General features: G+C 35.9%; 1 protein-coding gene across 1 annotated transcript; it reads left to right on the top strand.

The window, feature by feature from the left end:
* Nucleotides 1-11,719: 11,719 nt before the first annotated feature.
* Nucleotides 11,720-16,999, top strand: LOC125477621 (probable protein S-acyltransferase 22). The gene is made up of 9 exons (XM_048584962.1): nt 11,720-12,263; nt 12,351-12,464; nt 13,246-13,632; nt 14,029-14,097; nt 14,179-14,250; nt 14,691-14,819; nt 14,988-15,068; nt 15,389-15,577; nt 16,049-16,999. The coding sequence occupies exons 1-9, from the start codon at nt 12,222-12,224 to the stop codon at nt 16,832-16,834; spliced, it is 1,869 nt and encodes a 622-aa protein (XP_048440919.1). The 5' UTR covers nt 11,720-12,221; the 3' UTR covers nt 16,835-16,999.
* The last annotated feature ends 734 nt before the right edge of the window (nt 17,000-17,733 follow it).

Here is a 17,733-nt window from a genome sequence, read left to right as displayed (position 1 = left end):
TTTTTTTTTTTAATTGTAAAAACTGTTGTTCGTACTTTTTCTATTGAACCACTTTGTCGTAATCTTGAAATCAGTTCTCTTTCAATAACCATAAACTTGGTTAAAGTTAAAAGAAAGAAAAAATGAGAATTTCCCAATTTGTGACCTAAATATGTGTATATTCTAACTAATCATAGATTGAAGCATTTTGAATCAAAGTAAGTGACTGCAGGCAAGTATGCTTATGTGAGCAATAATATTGCAATTGAAATCTTGATTCGACCGTACTCCGAAGTTTTGTTATACCAATTACGAAAGAAAAATAGTGCCTGGATAGGGAGGTGGCGATTGGTAAAGGCAGACGCCAAGTTTTAATTTTTGTGCACGTCCGGATGCGAATCAGTCGGTTGAGACAAGTGACGAATGACCATTACTGTTGCTATATGAAAACAACTCTCCACCAACCTCTTATTCTTATTTCAAATTATTGATAACTCAACCCCCCCACTTCTTCAAAAATATGATAAATGTGATTGATTGGTAGCTAGCTACTACTTAGGACGGCTACAAGTGTTGTGTTGTTAGTCCGAGGCGGAGCCATGAAGGACTAAGATGGTCTTAGGTTCATTTTGATGTGTATATATTTTTTTGAAAAAATTAGTGTTATGTTTATGATTTTTAATGTTTTTCTTTAGGCTCACGATTCCAATTCGATGCTTTTCCTTTTATTTCTTTCACTGATTTTGATTTTTTTTTTTGGTCAAAAGATAGATTTTATTTATAATATACTCGAAATGTTTATATCCATAGCAAGAATGGCAGTAAACGAGGTAACCGTGTGAGCAGCTAGGTTGTACCCTGCAGCATAAACCCAATTTTGACATCTCCAATATGCTTCACCAAAGAATCAATATCAAACAGAAGACATTCCAAATCAACATCCACTTCAATCTCCTTGTTAATCATTTGCAATAGCACCTCGGCATCCGATTCAATCTACACCTTTGATTTGAGGTTGGTGGTTCCTATATGTGAAGTTTAGACAATTCGTTGTTTGAGAGCTTAAGGAAGAGGATGATGAGGACGATCTCATACCAGATCCAAATGACGGTGGTTAGTGGTTCAAGACATGACATTACTAATTTTTCTTAGATCAGTTGAGTATTTCAGACTAAGATTTTGTGACCCTCCTAGACTTCGCCACTGTTGTTGCTAATCTACGTGTAATATTGGTGAAAACAACGAGTCAATTTTGCGTAACGTCAAAATACTTGTGTATTGGAAGACATATGAGAAGTTTGTAACCACCCAAACTTGATTCAAAGTTAACTTTTAGATTCATGAACCTTGCTTAAGTGCCATAGTTTTTTCCAGCGTATTCCGGATTCAATGACGAAGGTGAGAACCTAAGACCGAATGTCCGCCTAGTAGCTCGGCAAAGCTCAGTTGCCTCTTTTCTACTCGAAAGTTCGGAGCCAACCATCATTAACTCTTTGGGACGTTTTCATGCAGGTGCCTTGTTTTACCCAAATTCACCCACTTTACTCAAAATTGTCCATCCTAAGTTTTCAGCTTCCTTCGTCAATCTCTCTAGTATCACCATTGATATGACCCGGCCACCGACAAGGAAACTTAGGCTAAAACACCACACGAAACTTTTATACTTCGCCCACCCAAAAAAAAAGAGTTATGAATTTGTCACTGCATGAAATTATTTGAATTTATGTAAGTTCATCTTACATTGTCAATTTCAAGTCTGGATAAAGAAAGAGGAGAGTTCGTCGAATCTTCACTAAATGAAATATGACTTTACTATTATTGTTGAAAGACGCTAAAATTTGTCGAACCCCTACCCAATATTTGAAGGGCAAGGATTGTCTGCCCTCCCGTGCCCTTCTATTTTGTGTGGTCACGGTTAAGCCACGTCAATATTTTATATTGTTTTTTTTTTATAGAGATAATAAAACAAAAATGAATAGTAATATAAAATGTTGACTTGGCTTAACTGTGACCACACAAACAAGAGGGCACATGAGAGCACCGAAAGTGGGAGGGCAGACAATCCTTGTCCATACTTGAATGCACGAATAGCGTGTTTCACTGTATCTATGGAAACATCAATGATTGCTAAACTTTTGTTAGAAAACTATAGTTTAACTATATATTAACTTAATAAGTGGGGCTTAATGGGATGCTTAAACAAGAAACCCATATTTTAAAATAATACATAATTAGTTGGCCTTGATTTGACTAGCTCAGACTAACCGTGTGCCGTGTGTAGAAATTCTGTGTGTAAGTTTGTTGTTCATTTGGTGGGTGTGATGGAGGATGAAAACAAATCCTAATCTAAATTAATTATTTTTAGAGAAATGTTAACGAAACATTTTATGGATTTTCTATTAACTCATGTTTATTTATACAATATTTTACAATATTGGCACAAAAATTAACGTTAAACTATAAGATGACAGAGAATTCATGAAGAATTGCATTTTGAAATAATATCTTTAAAATTATTTTTTTTTCTTTGGCTGAACCACTCACATATACCCTACTCTGGCAGTCTGGCTCCCGCATCAAAAAATCCCCGTGTGTAAGTGGTTGAGCCATAAAAATAATTAATTTAGACTAAGGTTTGTTTTCATGATCGATCACACCCACCAGATGAACAACAAACAAATTATAAACTAGACTGTTTTTTTTTTCAAAATTATTATTATTAAGAGAAGGAAGAAGGATTCAAAACTATTATAATAATTTATAAGAGGAGGAGTTTCGGACCTAGAACACATGTGTAAAAACCCAACACCTTAATCACTACAATATTGGACCACATGCAAATTATAAACCAGACTTTTTCTGTGTCCAATAAAGAACTCGACTTAATGTTTGATAAGCCCCAATTGAACAAAAATTAGGTAACATATAAAAAGATGGGAATGATTGATGCTCGATCAGTCCCTTTCAAACTTATTTCAAGTTCAACGTTCGGCTCACTTGCACGAAGTAGTTCTTGTAGTTTATTCGGATTTCACTTTCATTGTTGTAATTTTGTTCGTTGCACGTTCGTTCTTGTAATCTCGTTACATTAGCACTATTGGTCCAACTTTGATTTTTTTCAAACGAGAAGACTTGCATAAAAGTGAAGGAAAAAAAAATTAACTTAGTTTGCAGACTGGAATAAAATAAAAGGAAAACTAATGAAAATGATTTGAAAACTTTAAATTTTAACGATAAAGACAAAATAAAGGTATAGTATCAGAATTGACTTTTTAGTGTAAAAATGTGATTTTTTGTTAAAATTAACAGTATCGGAAGCTTTTAGTTAAAATTTTCTAAAATAAAACCGAAAAAACAACACTAAGAACTACATTAATGAAAGTGAAAGACAACTTTCTTTTGCCCACAAATGAAGGCTAAGCTCCTTGATGCATTTTTCTATTTCTACTACACCTACATGGCTACAAGTTCATGTCACCATGTGATTATTCTATATATATATATATATATATATATATATATATATATATATATATATTAAGAATTATTTAAGCAAATAATATCTTAGTTAGGTGCAAATCACACTCAAAAGACTAAGGAGGAGGACATAATATATAAATCAAACAACTACATCAAAATATAATCGGATGATTATTAATGACTTTGTGGAGTTCTAGATCCGAGAGATTTTTTAGTGTGCCGAAAATACGGTCTGGTACATCGACTGTAATAATACAATTTGTTGAAAACTTGAAGAAAAAAATCCAACCAATTGTACTATAGCCGTGTTTCCGGCGCACTGAACTTTTTCTCTCTAATGTCACCCAGTCCAAAGACTTCCTGCTTAATCATGTTTAATTAGATTAATCATAAATTACCTAGATTATTAATTTATTATTAAAAAGGAACCAAAAAAAAAAAAAAAAAACCAACAAAAGAGATACAAGATATATTTATATATACATATATATATAAATAATTTTTTTTCCAAAATCACCAACCCAATTATTATGTTGTGGTAGTGCACCTGCTTGGTTTGTTCCCTGCTGCCGAAACCCACACCCACTTTTAACAACACTTTCTTTTTTAGTATGTGCTTTACATAAATAGAGCTTCTTGAACCTGCCTAATGTATTGGGGACACATGTTTAAAGGCTGAGACTATATAAAATTAAGAGACACAACAACTTCATCGATGGCTGCAAAAGCATTAAAATTTCCATGTTCTTGAAATTTATATGATTTTGGATTATCCTATCCCACAACTACATTGATGACATGTTTACTAAAAAGGAACGAAAAGAGAGAAAATGGAATCGCACATAGCGGCTATGAAATGGTGATTGCTCCATTTCCATTCTGGGCTATTATTGATAGGGATTTTACCGATACTGAAGGTAGCTACCAAGCCACCCACTTGAGAGGCCAGTCGTTAGAAAAGAAGCGACGAGGAAGCGAAGCTGTCTACAAAGGTTTGCTTCCTCCCTCCATTGTACTCGTAGTACTCGGCTCGTCACCATTTTGAGTCAAAATGTAATTGGCTTTGCCTTATAACCTAAAATTAGGAATTAAACTCGTTAAGTTTACGAGATTAGATTCTTGATAAGAGGTAGTATTTGGATTCTTGAAATTGAAAGATGATTTGAGCTTTCAGCCCAGCCCAGACCGGCTAAATAATTGCTCTTGGATTCTGATGGGCTCAGATCAGCCCAAAGTCACATTGTAAGATGGTAAGAAATATGGGCCCAGGTAATAGGGCTGAATTTTCTTATTGGTGCGAGTTTTGGACCACATTTGTGAGCCCAAGTGGGGTATATAGGTGTGGGACAAGATAGGATATAGAAAAGTGGGGACAATAGGTTAGCTAGGCCTAGGCATGATTAAATGCACCACAATGTTTGTCTAAAGTAATAATTGTAATATTTTGTCAAAAGCCAAAGGGACCAACACCCACCCGACACTTGCCCTTCTTTAATTTCCCATCGAGTAAAGAGTGAAGAATGACCCTCAGCTTTTAATTCTCCATGGTCCTACACTCGTACTACTTCTTAGCCTTATGATTTGAGACACCACATAAATTTATGTAAGATTATTTTATTAGGATAGCTCTCACGTCGAGTAGAATCAGCTTTTAAATCATGTAAAATTAAAAAGTAAATTGTAGTTATGATTTCTTAACTTTAACTTAATTGAAGCAATTGTCCCTCAACTAAAAATTCATTACCATTGATCCCTCAACTTTAATTCAACTCGAGAAATGGTCCCTTAAATTTAACCCAATTGTAGAAATGGTCCTTCTAACGTAACTCGTTTTAACAAAAATTTTGACGTAGTTGACAAAAATGACCATAATTACACACTTTGATGAGTTGAGGGACCCTTATTATATAAATGGTTATCCCAACATAACTTATTTTGACAAAATTTTGACGAAATTGATGAAAATGACTATAACTACACATTTTGATAAGTTGAGGGACCATTGGTAATGAATTTTTAGTTGAATAATCATTGCTACAATTTACTCAAAATTAAAACGTAAAGGTCTTACGATGACTTTACGAGATGGCCAACGAATTTTTTTGAAGAAGTAAGTTGTTCAAAACTCAAAATTCAAAAGCATTATCTCTTTGTGAAGAAAAGATAGTCGAACTCTTACTTTAAAAATGAACTTGCATCGGTTGTATGTGATAATGTGAATTATCCAATACTTTAGCATAAATTTCTATGTACTTTGGAAAAAGGGAATGCCTTTGCAAGTTTGCAACAAAATGAAAGCAACTTCATATTGTTATGGTTGTTGATCAATGATCCTATTCATCATCCAAAATATTGAGTGTTTACTTGGATTTGAATGAGGGGTCCTTCGTGAGAAGTAATGGTATAGCACAGATACATTCAGTGGTGGATTTAGAATTTGAATATTAGGGGTTCTAGTGTTAAAGGTTTAAGTTTTTTCTAATAGAAACAAAACGCGAAGCGTGCAAAAAATTTCATTTGATTTATTGAGGCATTTTGTTGAAGCAATCTGATGAGTGTTATTGAGAGAATTTGTCAGTGAAACATTTGGTGGGCACAAAAGAGACTCATACCAAACGTTCAAATGGTCCTCAAAAGACCCTCACATGTATATTTTCCAAACTTCAGGTGGTCTTGGGACCAACTTGATTTCAATATACATCCATCACTGAGTACACCGTCACGATAGCATCACGTATCCTGCAAATTCCTCTCCTCCTTCATATGTCTAGTTTTGGGTCCCCATTAGAATTTAGGTAAGGAGAAATTGCTAAGGAAAATGGAATATCAGCAAGTTTGTCTCTCTAGTGAAAGCTACATTCTGCAACCCTTATCCTTGATTGTGAAAAAAAGGGGAGTTTATCTATTTATATATGTGCTAATTTTTGACAGCTAACGTGGGATATCCAATAATCCAATAAATAATCTTTAACACATCCTTAAATTAAGGTCATAACCCTTGTTGTCTGTGGAACGTGGCCATGACTTTTACTCTTTTTGGGGCTTTTAAAAGGAGTTTAAACCATTAAATATGTGTCAATACTAAATATCAGCCGTTATTCAAGAATGTTGAGAAATGAATGTTGGAGTTTGGTGGCTTAGATTTGAGCCAAAAAAATTGAGTCCCCACCGGCTAGTGAGATGAACATCTACTGGTTTATAAAGAATGGTACCACAAATTATTTTGGTCGGTAAAACCACATATTCGTTTCTTCCGTGTAACTAAAATAGGAGAAATATCAGCAATACCGGCTTGTGTGTATGAGATCAGTTGTTGTCTATGAACTTGAGATAGAAACTTACTCACAATATTCAAATAATTTTAATCTTTCACCTAACAATACGATAATTGACATGAAATAGTCATTGTAACGATTTGACGTTGTATGAAACAAGTGGAAAGAATAGTGAGAGTAGTTTCATTTAGGTGAAAGAACCATTGAATATTCTCTTGGTTGGTTCCATGATTTCCATCCAACTCCAACAGAGGGGAGGGAAGGGAAGCTATAGTCACGAGCATTGCGAATAAACAACTCAAAAGAAAAAGATGAGCGAGGATGGTCACGGGTCAAACGCTGTGCCTTCTTGTCTGGCACGAGATTCTGATTACAAATAATTAATCATAATTTATTATTTTCAACACAAATTTTGTGTCGTTCTTTTTGTTTTTACCTTCTTGTTCTCTTGTACTACCGTCGTATTCTTTTCGTAATTAATTCATTAGCTAATAAGCATACATTTTGTGTGTGTGATTAATTTCATTTTATTTTTTATTTTTTTATTAAGGAGTATGATAAATTTTTAAAATATTTAAAAGAGTGCATATTTATCTTAATAAGTGTATATTTTATCTTAATATTACATAAGTACTGTTTTGTCATTCTTATATAAATATTGTGTATCAAAATAAAGAGTAAAATAGAAAAATAGGGATATAATTGTCATTTTATCAAAAGATACAAAATTATTATTTTGCCCTTCTTATGTAAGTATTGTGTATCAAAAATGATGACAAAATAAGAAAAAAATGAGCAAAAAATTGACATGGAAGATTCTCTTAATAATGGTACAGATTATCATCTTCTATAATATTTTATTTTTTACTGGAAATTATAATTTTTTTTATAAGTCGTCTTATTATATATTTAATTATTTCTTAGAAATAAGTAAGCAAAGCAACAATTTCTTGGCAAATAGTTAGTTAGATTTTGACTTCTTTTCCCAACTAATTTTTAAAATGTTTTCTTATTTAGCTTAATTTTTTTGAAAAAAAAAAATTACTGAGACAGGCGAGTTTCGAGGTCGGATATGCAGACAGATAGAGATCCAAAGAATTTAATACAGTCCAACTACTTTGTCAGTGACTACACGTAAACCTCCCTTTATTCAATTCACTTTTTATCTTTTACCCAAACAAACCGGTAAAACTTTTATATGCACACATGTGCGGATTTGACCACAAAAATACCCTACCAATACTTGATTACTTAAATAATGAATATGAGTTTTTACTTAAAATTGATTTGTTGTCGATTTATAAAATTTTATATTTATAATCAGAATCGTTTATATTATAAATTACTCTATAAAGATTGTCTTTGTAAAAGATTAATTCAAACTAAGGTTGTTTTGTTGTCCACTTGTATAAAATAAGATGAACGGAATTGGTAAAAGCATTATAGACCGTCTATGTATTTGCTATAAAATATTTACTAAACTGACCTTAATTTTAATTCATTTTTTGTCAGAGATGATTTTTACAAAATGATTTATAATATGAACGATTCTGATCATAATCACAAAACTCTGTAATTCAAACATGAAGAATTTTGAATATAAGTTTCTACTCATTCTTGAGTAGCCAAGCATTATTCAAAATACACAGGGAGAAAATTTTTAGATACCGAGAAAAAAAGCCACGCAGGGTAATAATTTATGTGTCATCTTGGTTTGATATGCACATGTTGGTGTGGATTTGGGGGCTTATTATCCATACCTTAACTAAATTTTACCCTGCTTTCTTTTAGTAGATTTTTATTTTAGGCGTTGGCTGAAGACGGATTTTGCACGAATGCGGGATTAAATTAGCCTATAGTCCGAAGATGGCTTAAGTGTATATAATAGGGTTATATTTAGTTAGTGCGGAACAACCATAGATTCAATAACTCATGTTAACTTGCTATGGTGATTCTCAACTCAATTAAATTCATCATTGGACTTCGATTGAGTGCCTTTGAAAATTGCCTATTCAACTGCTAATGAGTCTACTTTACGGGAATGAATATAACCATGAATAGTTAGTGCTTATTTTTGCTGCTTTGATGTAGTGTTGTTAGCTTTGCTATCTGTTTTTCTTATAGCTGCAACTCTTTATTGCGTGTTTGTATTTTCAGCTACTCTTTGCTGCTTGTATTCTCTTTTTCTCATCAATATATTTTATTTATTAACAAAAAAAAAAGGTTATATGTATCACTCCACATACATCTGGTATATATGATAGTGGTTAACAATGTTCCGCATATGGAGAGATTCTTTTGTGTAGTCAGAATAAAGGAAGGTATGTTACATGTCATAAACAATTAGAGTAAAGTTATTTTTTTCTTGTATTTCTCTAATTATATAATGATACATAATATATCAATCCGTGTTCCAACCACATGAAAAATCTCTCTAGGCTAAAAATTTTCTTATATGCTGTCTCAATCGGACCCGGCTTCTCTGCCCTCCCAGTTCTCATACACTCTCATTGCCTCATATTTTGTGCGGTCATGGTTAAGCTATGTCTGCATTTTATATTGATTTCTTTTATAGCGATAATAAGACAAAAAACAATGCTAATATAAAATATTAACGTAATTTAATCGTGACTATACAAATAAAAAAGACTGTGAGTGTGTGAGAACTGAAAGGGTAAAGAAGTTAGGTCCGTCTCAATCTTCTTGGTTACCAACTTGTAGTATTTTAACTATTTGATAATTTTATTTTGAACGTTTCATCAAGTCCAAAATCTGACAGGAAAAAGCCAAAAGCAAATTGACAAAAGGATTTCCCTTTAAGATTCTCTTTTAAAAACCCCAGAAACCAGTGCCCCTCCCTCCGATGCATGGACTTCGCAATCTGCACCATCCCCTTCGATTTCCCTTTTGACCCTTTTCTCACTGTAATGTCACTCTCTTCCCTTCTGGCCCTTGCACGTATTGTTAATGTCCATTCGATACGTGCAACCATCTAATGGGTATAACATTTAGAGTACTACGATACTCAAAAACACATAAGAAAATCCTTTTCTAATCTGGCAGGCATTAGAGAGACTCTTGGTAATTCTCAAATGGGAGAAAAACTAACCAGGATACTTAAATAGGTTACGCTATTTGTTAAGCAATTCTCTTAAAAGCACAAGACTTCTATATTTTGGTTTCATTAGGCGTCACGTTTGTCCAAATTGGTGTGAGAGCTATCATAGTAAGCTCTATTGAAATTTCTATTCTAATTTTTAACTGTTGAATTTAATTCTGTGTTTTTTACAAAAAAATTAACGACTAAAAAGTCTAAAATATCAACCAGTTACAAGATTCGTTATCTCCCTGTATTTACTTATGCCTTTTTGGCAAATTGGTAGTTGTCTTCTTCAAATCTGTCACTTCCTAAAACCCGTGAAACTGTAATTGCTTTGTAGCCTTGTGGAACATGAAAACATTCAAATTCGAAATTACGCATATATTTGGCAACTTGCAATTAGCAAGAGACAAAGCACCAATTTTGCATTGTTTACCAAAACGATATACGAATAGGAAGTTATTTTGATTATTATGGTTAAATTATTGCGAAAGTTAAAAGGTACGGGGTAAATGAGTAAATTTATTAAAATAAACAGGCTCATATCATAAATCAGGCGAATGAATAATTATATCAACATAATCCAATTGTTATGAATCTCAGTGCATACTATGTTTTAGTTCGTATAAGAAAAACTTGTAAACAAATGAATTTCGTTCTATTAACAACCATATACACTATTTGATGAGTCTATATCCCTATTTACTTAGATGACAAAACGATACACTCGTGTGAACTTACATGTAACTGATGTTAGAACAGATTCTCCCAATGCAAAAGTACAAACACAGCCATGCGAATCACAATTTCTAGAGTATTGAGTTTAATTAATTAGATTGTAACGCTTCCTAACTAATGACGTGCAAAAGAACAAATGTGAACCTTAAGCATTCATCAAGGCAAAGCAATAGAGAGTGAGACAAAACAAACTAGGACCATTCAACATCAGCATACTTGTTGCACATTTCTCTTTGCCATAATGCTCCCGAGACTCTTTCAAAAGTAAAACTCTTAATTTCATAGACTCTCTGCTATATTATGTTTTTGACATAATATTTTATAACATTGACACGAGAATTAACGTTAAACTGTGAGATAACAGATAATTCATAAACGGTCGCACTTTGAGAGAGTCCCCGTAACATTTTTCTTTGCAGAATTACTCAAAATTATAGAAGGTTTGATGGTAAGGCATAGCTAGATCCAGAATTGGTGTTGTTCTAGAGGCATCAATCCAACTACCCCTCCTTATCATTTTAGACTACACGATGAACCAAAAAACAGCATTTAATTTAAGTTGGTATTTGTCCAATTCCTAAAAGGAGTTATCACCAAAAGAAATAGAAAGTTTTCCCATCACAAAATACAATATGGATATAAAGAACAAGTTCAGAAGTACAAATTTTGACGCAAAATTCAGAACTCCCCCCAATTGTCTTCCTTCCTTTCCACAAGAGGAAGATTTAATCCAATTCCACAAAATAAGGGGAGGGAGGGAGAAGGATAGAAGGAGAAGTGACCTATCTATACTTGACGTGCAATTGCAACAGCGTCTCGAGTATAACATAATGTCATGTGTTTTAAATTTTTTTACACAACTAGCGATATTTTAAAATTGATTAAAAAGAATTATACATAACAATATATTTTTAGTTTTAAATATTTTTGTAACAATGATGTATCTGTTAATTTGAAATACCGTCGCAATAACAAACGTACCCATTTGGGTTAGGGAGGTACACACTTTTGTATGGGGGTCGAGGGCGACTACAAAAAAGGAGAAGGAAACAACTGTGAACTGTCAGCTGGACTGATTCGCCCAGAGGAAAAGGTAACGCCAGCAACAAGAAAAAAAAAAGTAAAAGGTGGGTTGTGGGTAATTATAGGCAACGAAAGAAAACCAGAGGCTCTCTCTCTCTCTCTCTCTCTGTCTTCTTTCTCTCTCTCTCCTCACGTCTCATTTGTGTACAGTCAATCAGTCACAGATCTTTGCTCTAGTGAAAAAAAAGCCCTGCAGGAAGAAACAAGAGAAAACCCAAAACCAGCAAAGGTCCTCTTCCTTTCTCTCACCTTCCATAGCTCAAAGGTTATGATTGAGTGAACCAGGACAAACCTTCCCCATTGCTGTTTGTTGCTCATTCCTCTCGAAAACCCACTCTCTCTCTCCACCCTTTGAGCTACTTTTTCTCTCTGATTAGATACCCTCCTGGAAAATGTTAATCTCTGTTGGGTTGGTTCCGCACTACCTCAATTATCTTTTATTTTCCCGGAAAATGAGGGAAAGTGGAGGAAAATAAGTAAAAGAGATACCCAAGTCACTATTTTTCTTCCCCATACATTGTTTAATCTGCTTTTCAATCTTGGGTTTTCAGCATTCCAGCTGAAAGATGAGGAAGCATGGATGGCAACTTCCTTACCATCCTCTCCAGGTATAAATTTTCGTCGCCATTGTTGTTTAAGCTCGGTGAATTGGAGTACTAATCTTGTTTTCTGGGGTTGTTTTTGTATCTCTAAAGGTGGTGGCTGTTGCTGTATTTCTGGCGCTGGCCTTTGCTTTCTATGTGTTCTTTGCTCCTTTTGTCGGAAGGAAGATTTTTCAGTATATTGTGATGGGACTCTACACTCCTCTTGTAAGCCATTTTCTCTCGAATCCCTTAACTTTTTGTACAATTTTCTGCTATTTTTTGTGGGTTGATAACTGAGATCCGTGCTTTCTCTTCTTGTTTCCATGTGATTTATGCGTTTGGTTGTTTATTTATGTCTAAAATTTATTCTCCAATCTGGGTTCTTGCTCTTTCTGGGTTGTTTGATTAATTTTGGACTTTGGTACTTATCATTCACTTTAGCTTATAACGGAAATGGGTTGCTTGTCTTTTATCGTATGTGATTTCTGTTGCATGAAGCTTCCAAACATGAGATTTTGAAATGAGGTCGTTCGAAATTTTTGCAGTGATTTCTGCTGTTGTTGCAATGCCCTTTAGAGATTAACAAATAAGCTCGTTCGGAGAATATCTTTAGTCTGTGAAGTCATTTCTTTGGTAGCAATCTAGTTGTGTTGATTTTATGAATATCTAGGATGAGGTATGAGGGGTTAGTCCACCGTTCTTATTGCTCTGCGTTTTCATGGCCTTGAGAATCTACATTTAATTTCACTTTGCTCGGGGATTTTGATTCTGAGAAGTATGAAGAACAAAATGATGCTTAGCTCAAGAAAACTTAAAGATAAAAGGGAAACAATAGACTCGGAAGATAGTCTGTTTGAGTGAGAGGAACATCAATTTTGGAACCCCAAGTAGCGTGTTTGATATGCCCGTTAATGAAATAGATGTACATTTGTCTTGATTGCATCCACTATAATATACTTCTACCTATGTTCTGCTCGTTAAGTTGTAACATCTATTTTCTTTTCAGATTACATGTGTCTTCGGCCTATATATATGGTGCGCAGCTGCTGATCCAGCAGATCCACGAGTTTTTAGGTCTAAAAAATATCTCAACATTCCAGCTGATGAAAAACATACGAGAACAAAAGATTCTAAACTATGTGGGGAGTCAACATCATCAATGAATGATGCTAATGCGGCTGGAGGAAAACCTTTGGATAAGGATGTTCTGGGCAAAGATGGGACTTCTAAAATGTCCAGCAGTGATGGTGGAAAGAGTCCATCAGAACATACATCTTGCTTTCTACTAGCTTGCTCTCCATGTGCTTATGTGTGCAATTGCTCCGGTTCAAGTGAGGAATCTCTGCAACAAAGTGAAGACGGCATGTTCTATTGCAGTTTATGTGAAGTTGAGGTGTGTAAATGCACTTGAACTCTACGAAAATTCATTTCCCATAGATTTCTTGAGTCGAGTTCTGTATTTGATAACAAGCAGCAGAAACTGAAAAGGACTCATTTGGGGTGTCAGGACAATAGTGTTGCATGTAGATATTTGGCATTCTAGTTTTGGTTTATAGTTGGGAGATATCCTACTGCAAAGTTGAATTGGTTGCGTTTCATGATTGCCCTAACAACTTTTCCTATTTTATTTTTTGTTTTCTAAGAGAAAAGCTTAATTAAAATGTAACCTGTTGGCGATCATTTTCTCCTAATATCTTCTCAAGCATCTCCTAGCCATTCTTGAAATGTTCATGGCATTTGCTTTGATAGTGTACTTAGTAATGTAATTCAAATAATTCTTTGCATGCAGGTTTACAAGTACAGCAAGCACTGCAGAGTTTGTGACAAATGCGTAGACCAGTTTGATCATCACTGCAGGGTATACATGATCTTGATTGGTTGAATGTCCTTTTTGTGTGCCTTTTTAACTCCTCTAACTTCATTCAATTTTGATTTGTAGTGGCTTAACAACTGTATTGGCAAAAGGAATTACCGACAATTTTTCACCCTTATGGTTACTTCTCTCCTCTTGGTAAGCATACCCCTCCGTTCTTTGCCTTTTAAGATTCTTTAATAGCCCTTTGAGTTTTGCTCCAGTTCCAGGTAACCCGTGCCCTATAATCATCCCCCATGCACTCTAGCCTTTTCTTTAAAATCTTGATGAAGCTTTGCCAGTGATTCCATATGTCATCTATTACTTATGCAGTAGGGCCTTTGCTTTAGAACTTGTAGGACTCGTCCTTGGCAATATTGTTAATCAATTTCGTTTCGCCATTGGCTTTCCCCAACTGTTACCTCGACAGTCTTTCCTGGTTTCTTTATCCTATATTTTTTGTCATTAAGCCCAAAAGCAACAAACCGGAGCCTGAAGATCGCCTCAGAGTAAGCATTTTTATTTTCAAGTCACTTTCATTCCAATTAATTATTGACAGGTATGTACATGGTTTGTGCACCATGGTCTTGAGATTGCAGCTTATTTTACAATGGTCAACTGGAATCTTCGTGCTTATCTGCTGTATTATCGAGAGGAAGCAGTTCTCTGTGGATATTTCATCCAAGTTGGGAAGCAGTTTCACTTTGGTGCCTTTCATCATTGTGGTGGTGAGTCTTCAGCTATTGTCTTGATTTCTAATTTAGCTGCAAGTCCTAATCAACCTTCTGTAAATTCATGGCTTTTCTAGTCGAGCTGAGCGATTCCTACATCATGAGAATTAATTTATCTGTTTTGTGCTTGTATTATACAACTCATGAAATTCTTAAACTTTGCAGGCAGTGTGCAGCCTTTTGGCTATGGTTGCAACCCTTCCACTTGTACAGCTTTTCTTTTTTCATATCCTCCTTATAAAGAAGGTTAGCCTCGCAATTGCTTCATACATAGAATGAAGTTGTTAGAATCATCTGGGTCATTTTTATCATTACAGTTTCAGGATCCGTTTACATGGCTTCGATGTCTTTTTCTCTAGTAGTCATTAGTCACCTGTTTCACAGTTCAATAAAAGTTAGTTGTTATAGGACAATACTTTTCCATAGAATATCTGTCGGTTTCACCTCAATTTCTTGCCTAACAGTTTCCGTTGCAGAACCTCTCTTTTCCTTTTTCACGCAGCATATATGTTAGGTGAATACATAAATTGTTAATTAGCTAACAATGGTAATCTGAATTTGTGCAGGGAATCAGCACATATGATTACATCATCGCTTTGAGGGAGCAGGAGCAAGAGCAACAAGGAGTTGGAGGTCAGCAGAGTGCTCAAATGTCTCCTGCTAGCTCACTTACTGGATTAAGTAGTGCAAGCTCCTTTAATACTTTCCACCATGGCGCATGGTGTACACCTCCACGACTTTTCCTTGAAGATCAGGTAATCTGAATTGCAACCGTTTTGCTGCAGTAGAGAGTGCTTCCTAATCTGTGTTTATACTTGTTCCATCGGGTGGTTGTTTTCCAAGCTGTGGACTTTTCTAGAGTTTCTTCTCCTTAGCATCAGCATGAAAGAGAATACGTTGTGAGTTTTGGCCTGCATAATTTATATATGAAAGCCTTATATCTGGGGTCATTGCAGCTTGTGTGTATCTGAAGCATTTGGATGCGAAACTCATATAATTGCTTTTTCTGTAGTTCTGTTAAATTTAGTGTACTTTATTTTCACATTATCGACCAGAACGTATCCCTTTTCTTTTTGTAATGAATGATGCGCATATGGCAACACTCCACCAGTTTTTAGTGCTGCAAGTAGGAATAGACTGTAAATTCCAGCAGCTGCCCTGAAATTAGAATAAGGATCGTAAACGAAATAGGCTGATTATTTGTTTTGCTGTTTTCCCTTTTCCAGTTTGATGTTGTACCCCCAGAGACCGGATCTGTTAGTTCATACGGAAAAAAGATGGTGGGAGAGGGACCAGTTAAGAAGAAGAATGCACCAGTAAAGATAAGTCCGTGGACTCTGGCAAGATTAAACGCCGAAGAGGTATCAAAAGCTGCAGCAGAGGCAAGAAAGAAGTCCAAGATCCTGCAGCCTGTGAGACGGGATGCTGCTTTTGTACTAGAAAGAGACAGCAGCTTTGGCAGTGGTGGGCGCAGAATGGTTCCACGCCCTGACAATAATAGAAGGCGGGCTACTAAGCGGGTGCGACTCCCAGCTGATCTTCCCATGGAGGCTATAACGAAGGGTTCAGCTAAAGCCGTTGACAAGGGCTTTACTGAGACATCGACTAGTTTGGCCCCCCTTCAGCTTGAAGCTCGGAGTGCTTTCCAAACAAGCCGAGCTATGTCAAGCTCCACGGGGATTGTTGCTTCTTCTCCAGAGAGCAGTTTAGACTCACCTGACATCCATCCCTTCCGGGTGTCATCATCAGGAGCCGAAGAGGCAAGGCGGCTTACAGGTCTGCCTGGCGCTATTGCAGCTGGTCAGAGGGAAATACCACTATCAAGGTCAACCAGTGATGGTTATGAGGGGTATGAAGCATCGGGTGGAGAAGACAGCGACAGGGTTCCTACTAGAATCGTCCAAAGGTCAACAAACTGGAGTAACCTTCTCTTTGGCTCTGATCAGGATGAACGGGTTGTCAAACTGAACGCCTCCTCATCCACCGGCCCGGCTAACACAAGAAGGCACTGATCATCATCGACTGTGATTTTAATTTTAATTCTTTCATTTGTGAGGCCGGCAAGGATCCAGGCATGGCATGCCATGTATAGAAAATTTTCAAAGAGTTTGGTTTCAAACTTTTAACCGAGATGCACATACTTTTGTATTGTCTAATCTGATGAGAGCTTAATTGCAGCCACAGCCTCCGCTGGATTAACTCCTGCAAAAGATTTCCCAATTCATACAGGGCTTGTAGCCGGTAAGACAGTACCGGGATGGAATCGCTTTTGGAAGGTCTAAAAATGCTTTCAGAAGAGCTTTGATTATATATTTTGCTTCCGGATTTAATATTGTATTATATATTTTGCTTCCATGTTTTGTACTGACAGATGATTAATTTGATTCTTCATGTGCTTCTTAAATAAAAGTGCTTCTTAATTAAAAGTGCTTCCCCAAGTGCTTGCATCTTACTTAATGGAATTAAACAGATACAACAGAAGCAGAAACTAACTCATCATCCGCCATATCCAATTTCACATAATCCATCGGATTAGAAACTGCCTCACCACCACCACTACCTGCTGCCTTGCAGTACACTATGGTGATCGCCACCGCATAGTAGAGCAGCACCGCCAACAGCACAGCAGTTGCCCAACTCTTCCAAGCCACGGCTGCGGACACCGATGCCACTTCCAAAAGCCAGCTAAATAAACCCAAAATCGAACTCAAAGCCCCAGACAGCACCATCAAACACGACACAACGCCTCTGAGTCTCATTGCACAGACCAAACGCCAGCTTCGAATCAGGGCGCCAAATCCCCACTTGGATTCCACCACAACCACCGCAAATGCCAGGCTCCACATCACTTGAAGGTAGAGCAGCAGTGCAAAGAGGCCTGCCGTGGAGACGGCCCTGAAATAGGCCGACC

This window comes from the organism of the source record quoted next, unplaced genomic scaffold (assembly GCF_019419815.1).
Source record: "Pyrus x bretschneideri cultivar Hongxiangsu unplaced genomic scaffold, Pyrus_bretschneideri_v1 Contig22, whole genome shotgun sequence".
NCBI classification, from domain to species: domain Eukaryota; kingdom Viridiplantae; phylum Streptophyta; class Magnoliopsida; order Rosales; family Rosaceae; genus Pyrus; species Pyrus x bretschneideri.
Note: the sequence above shows the minus strand (reverse complement) of the source record. Positions and strands in the feature narration are given on the sequence as shown.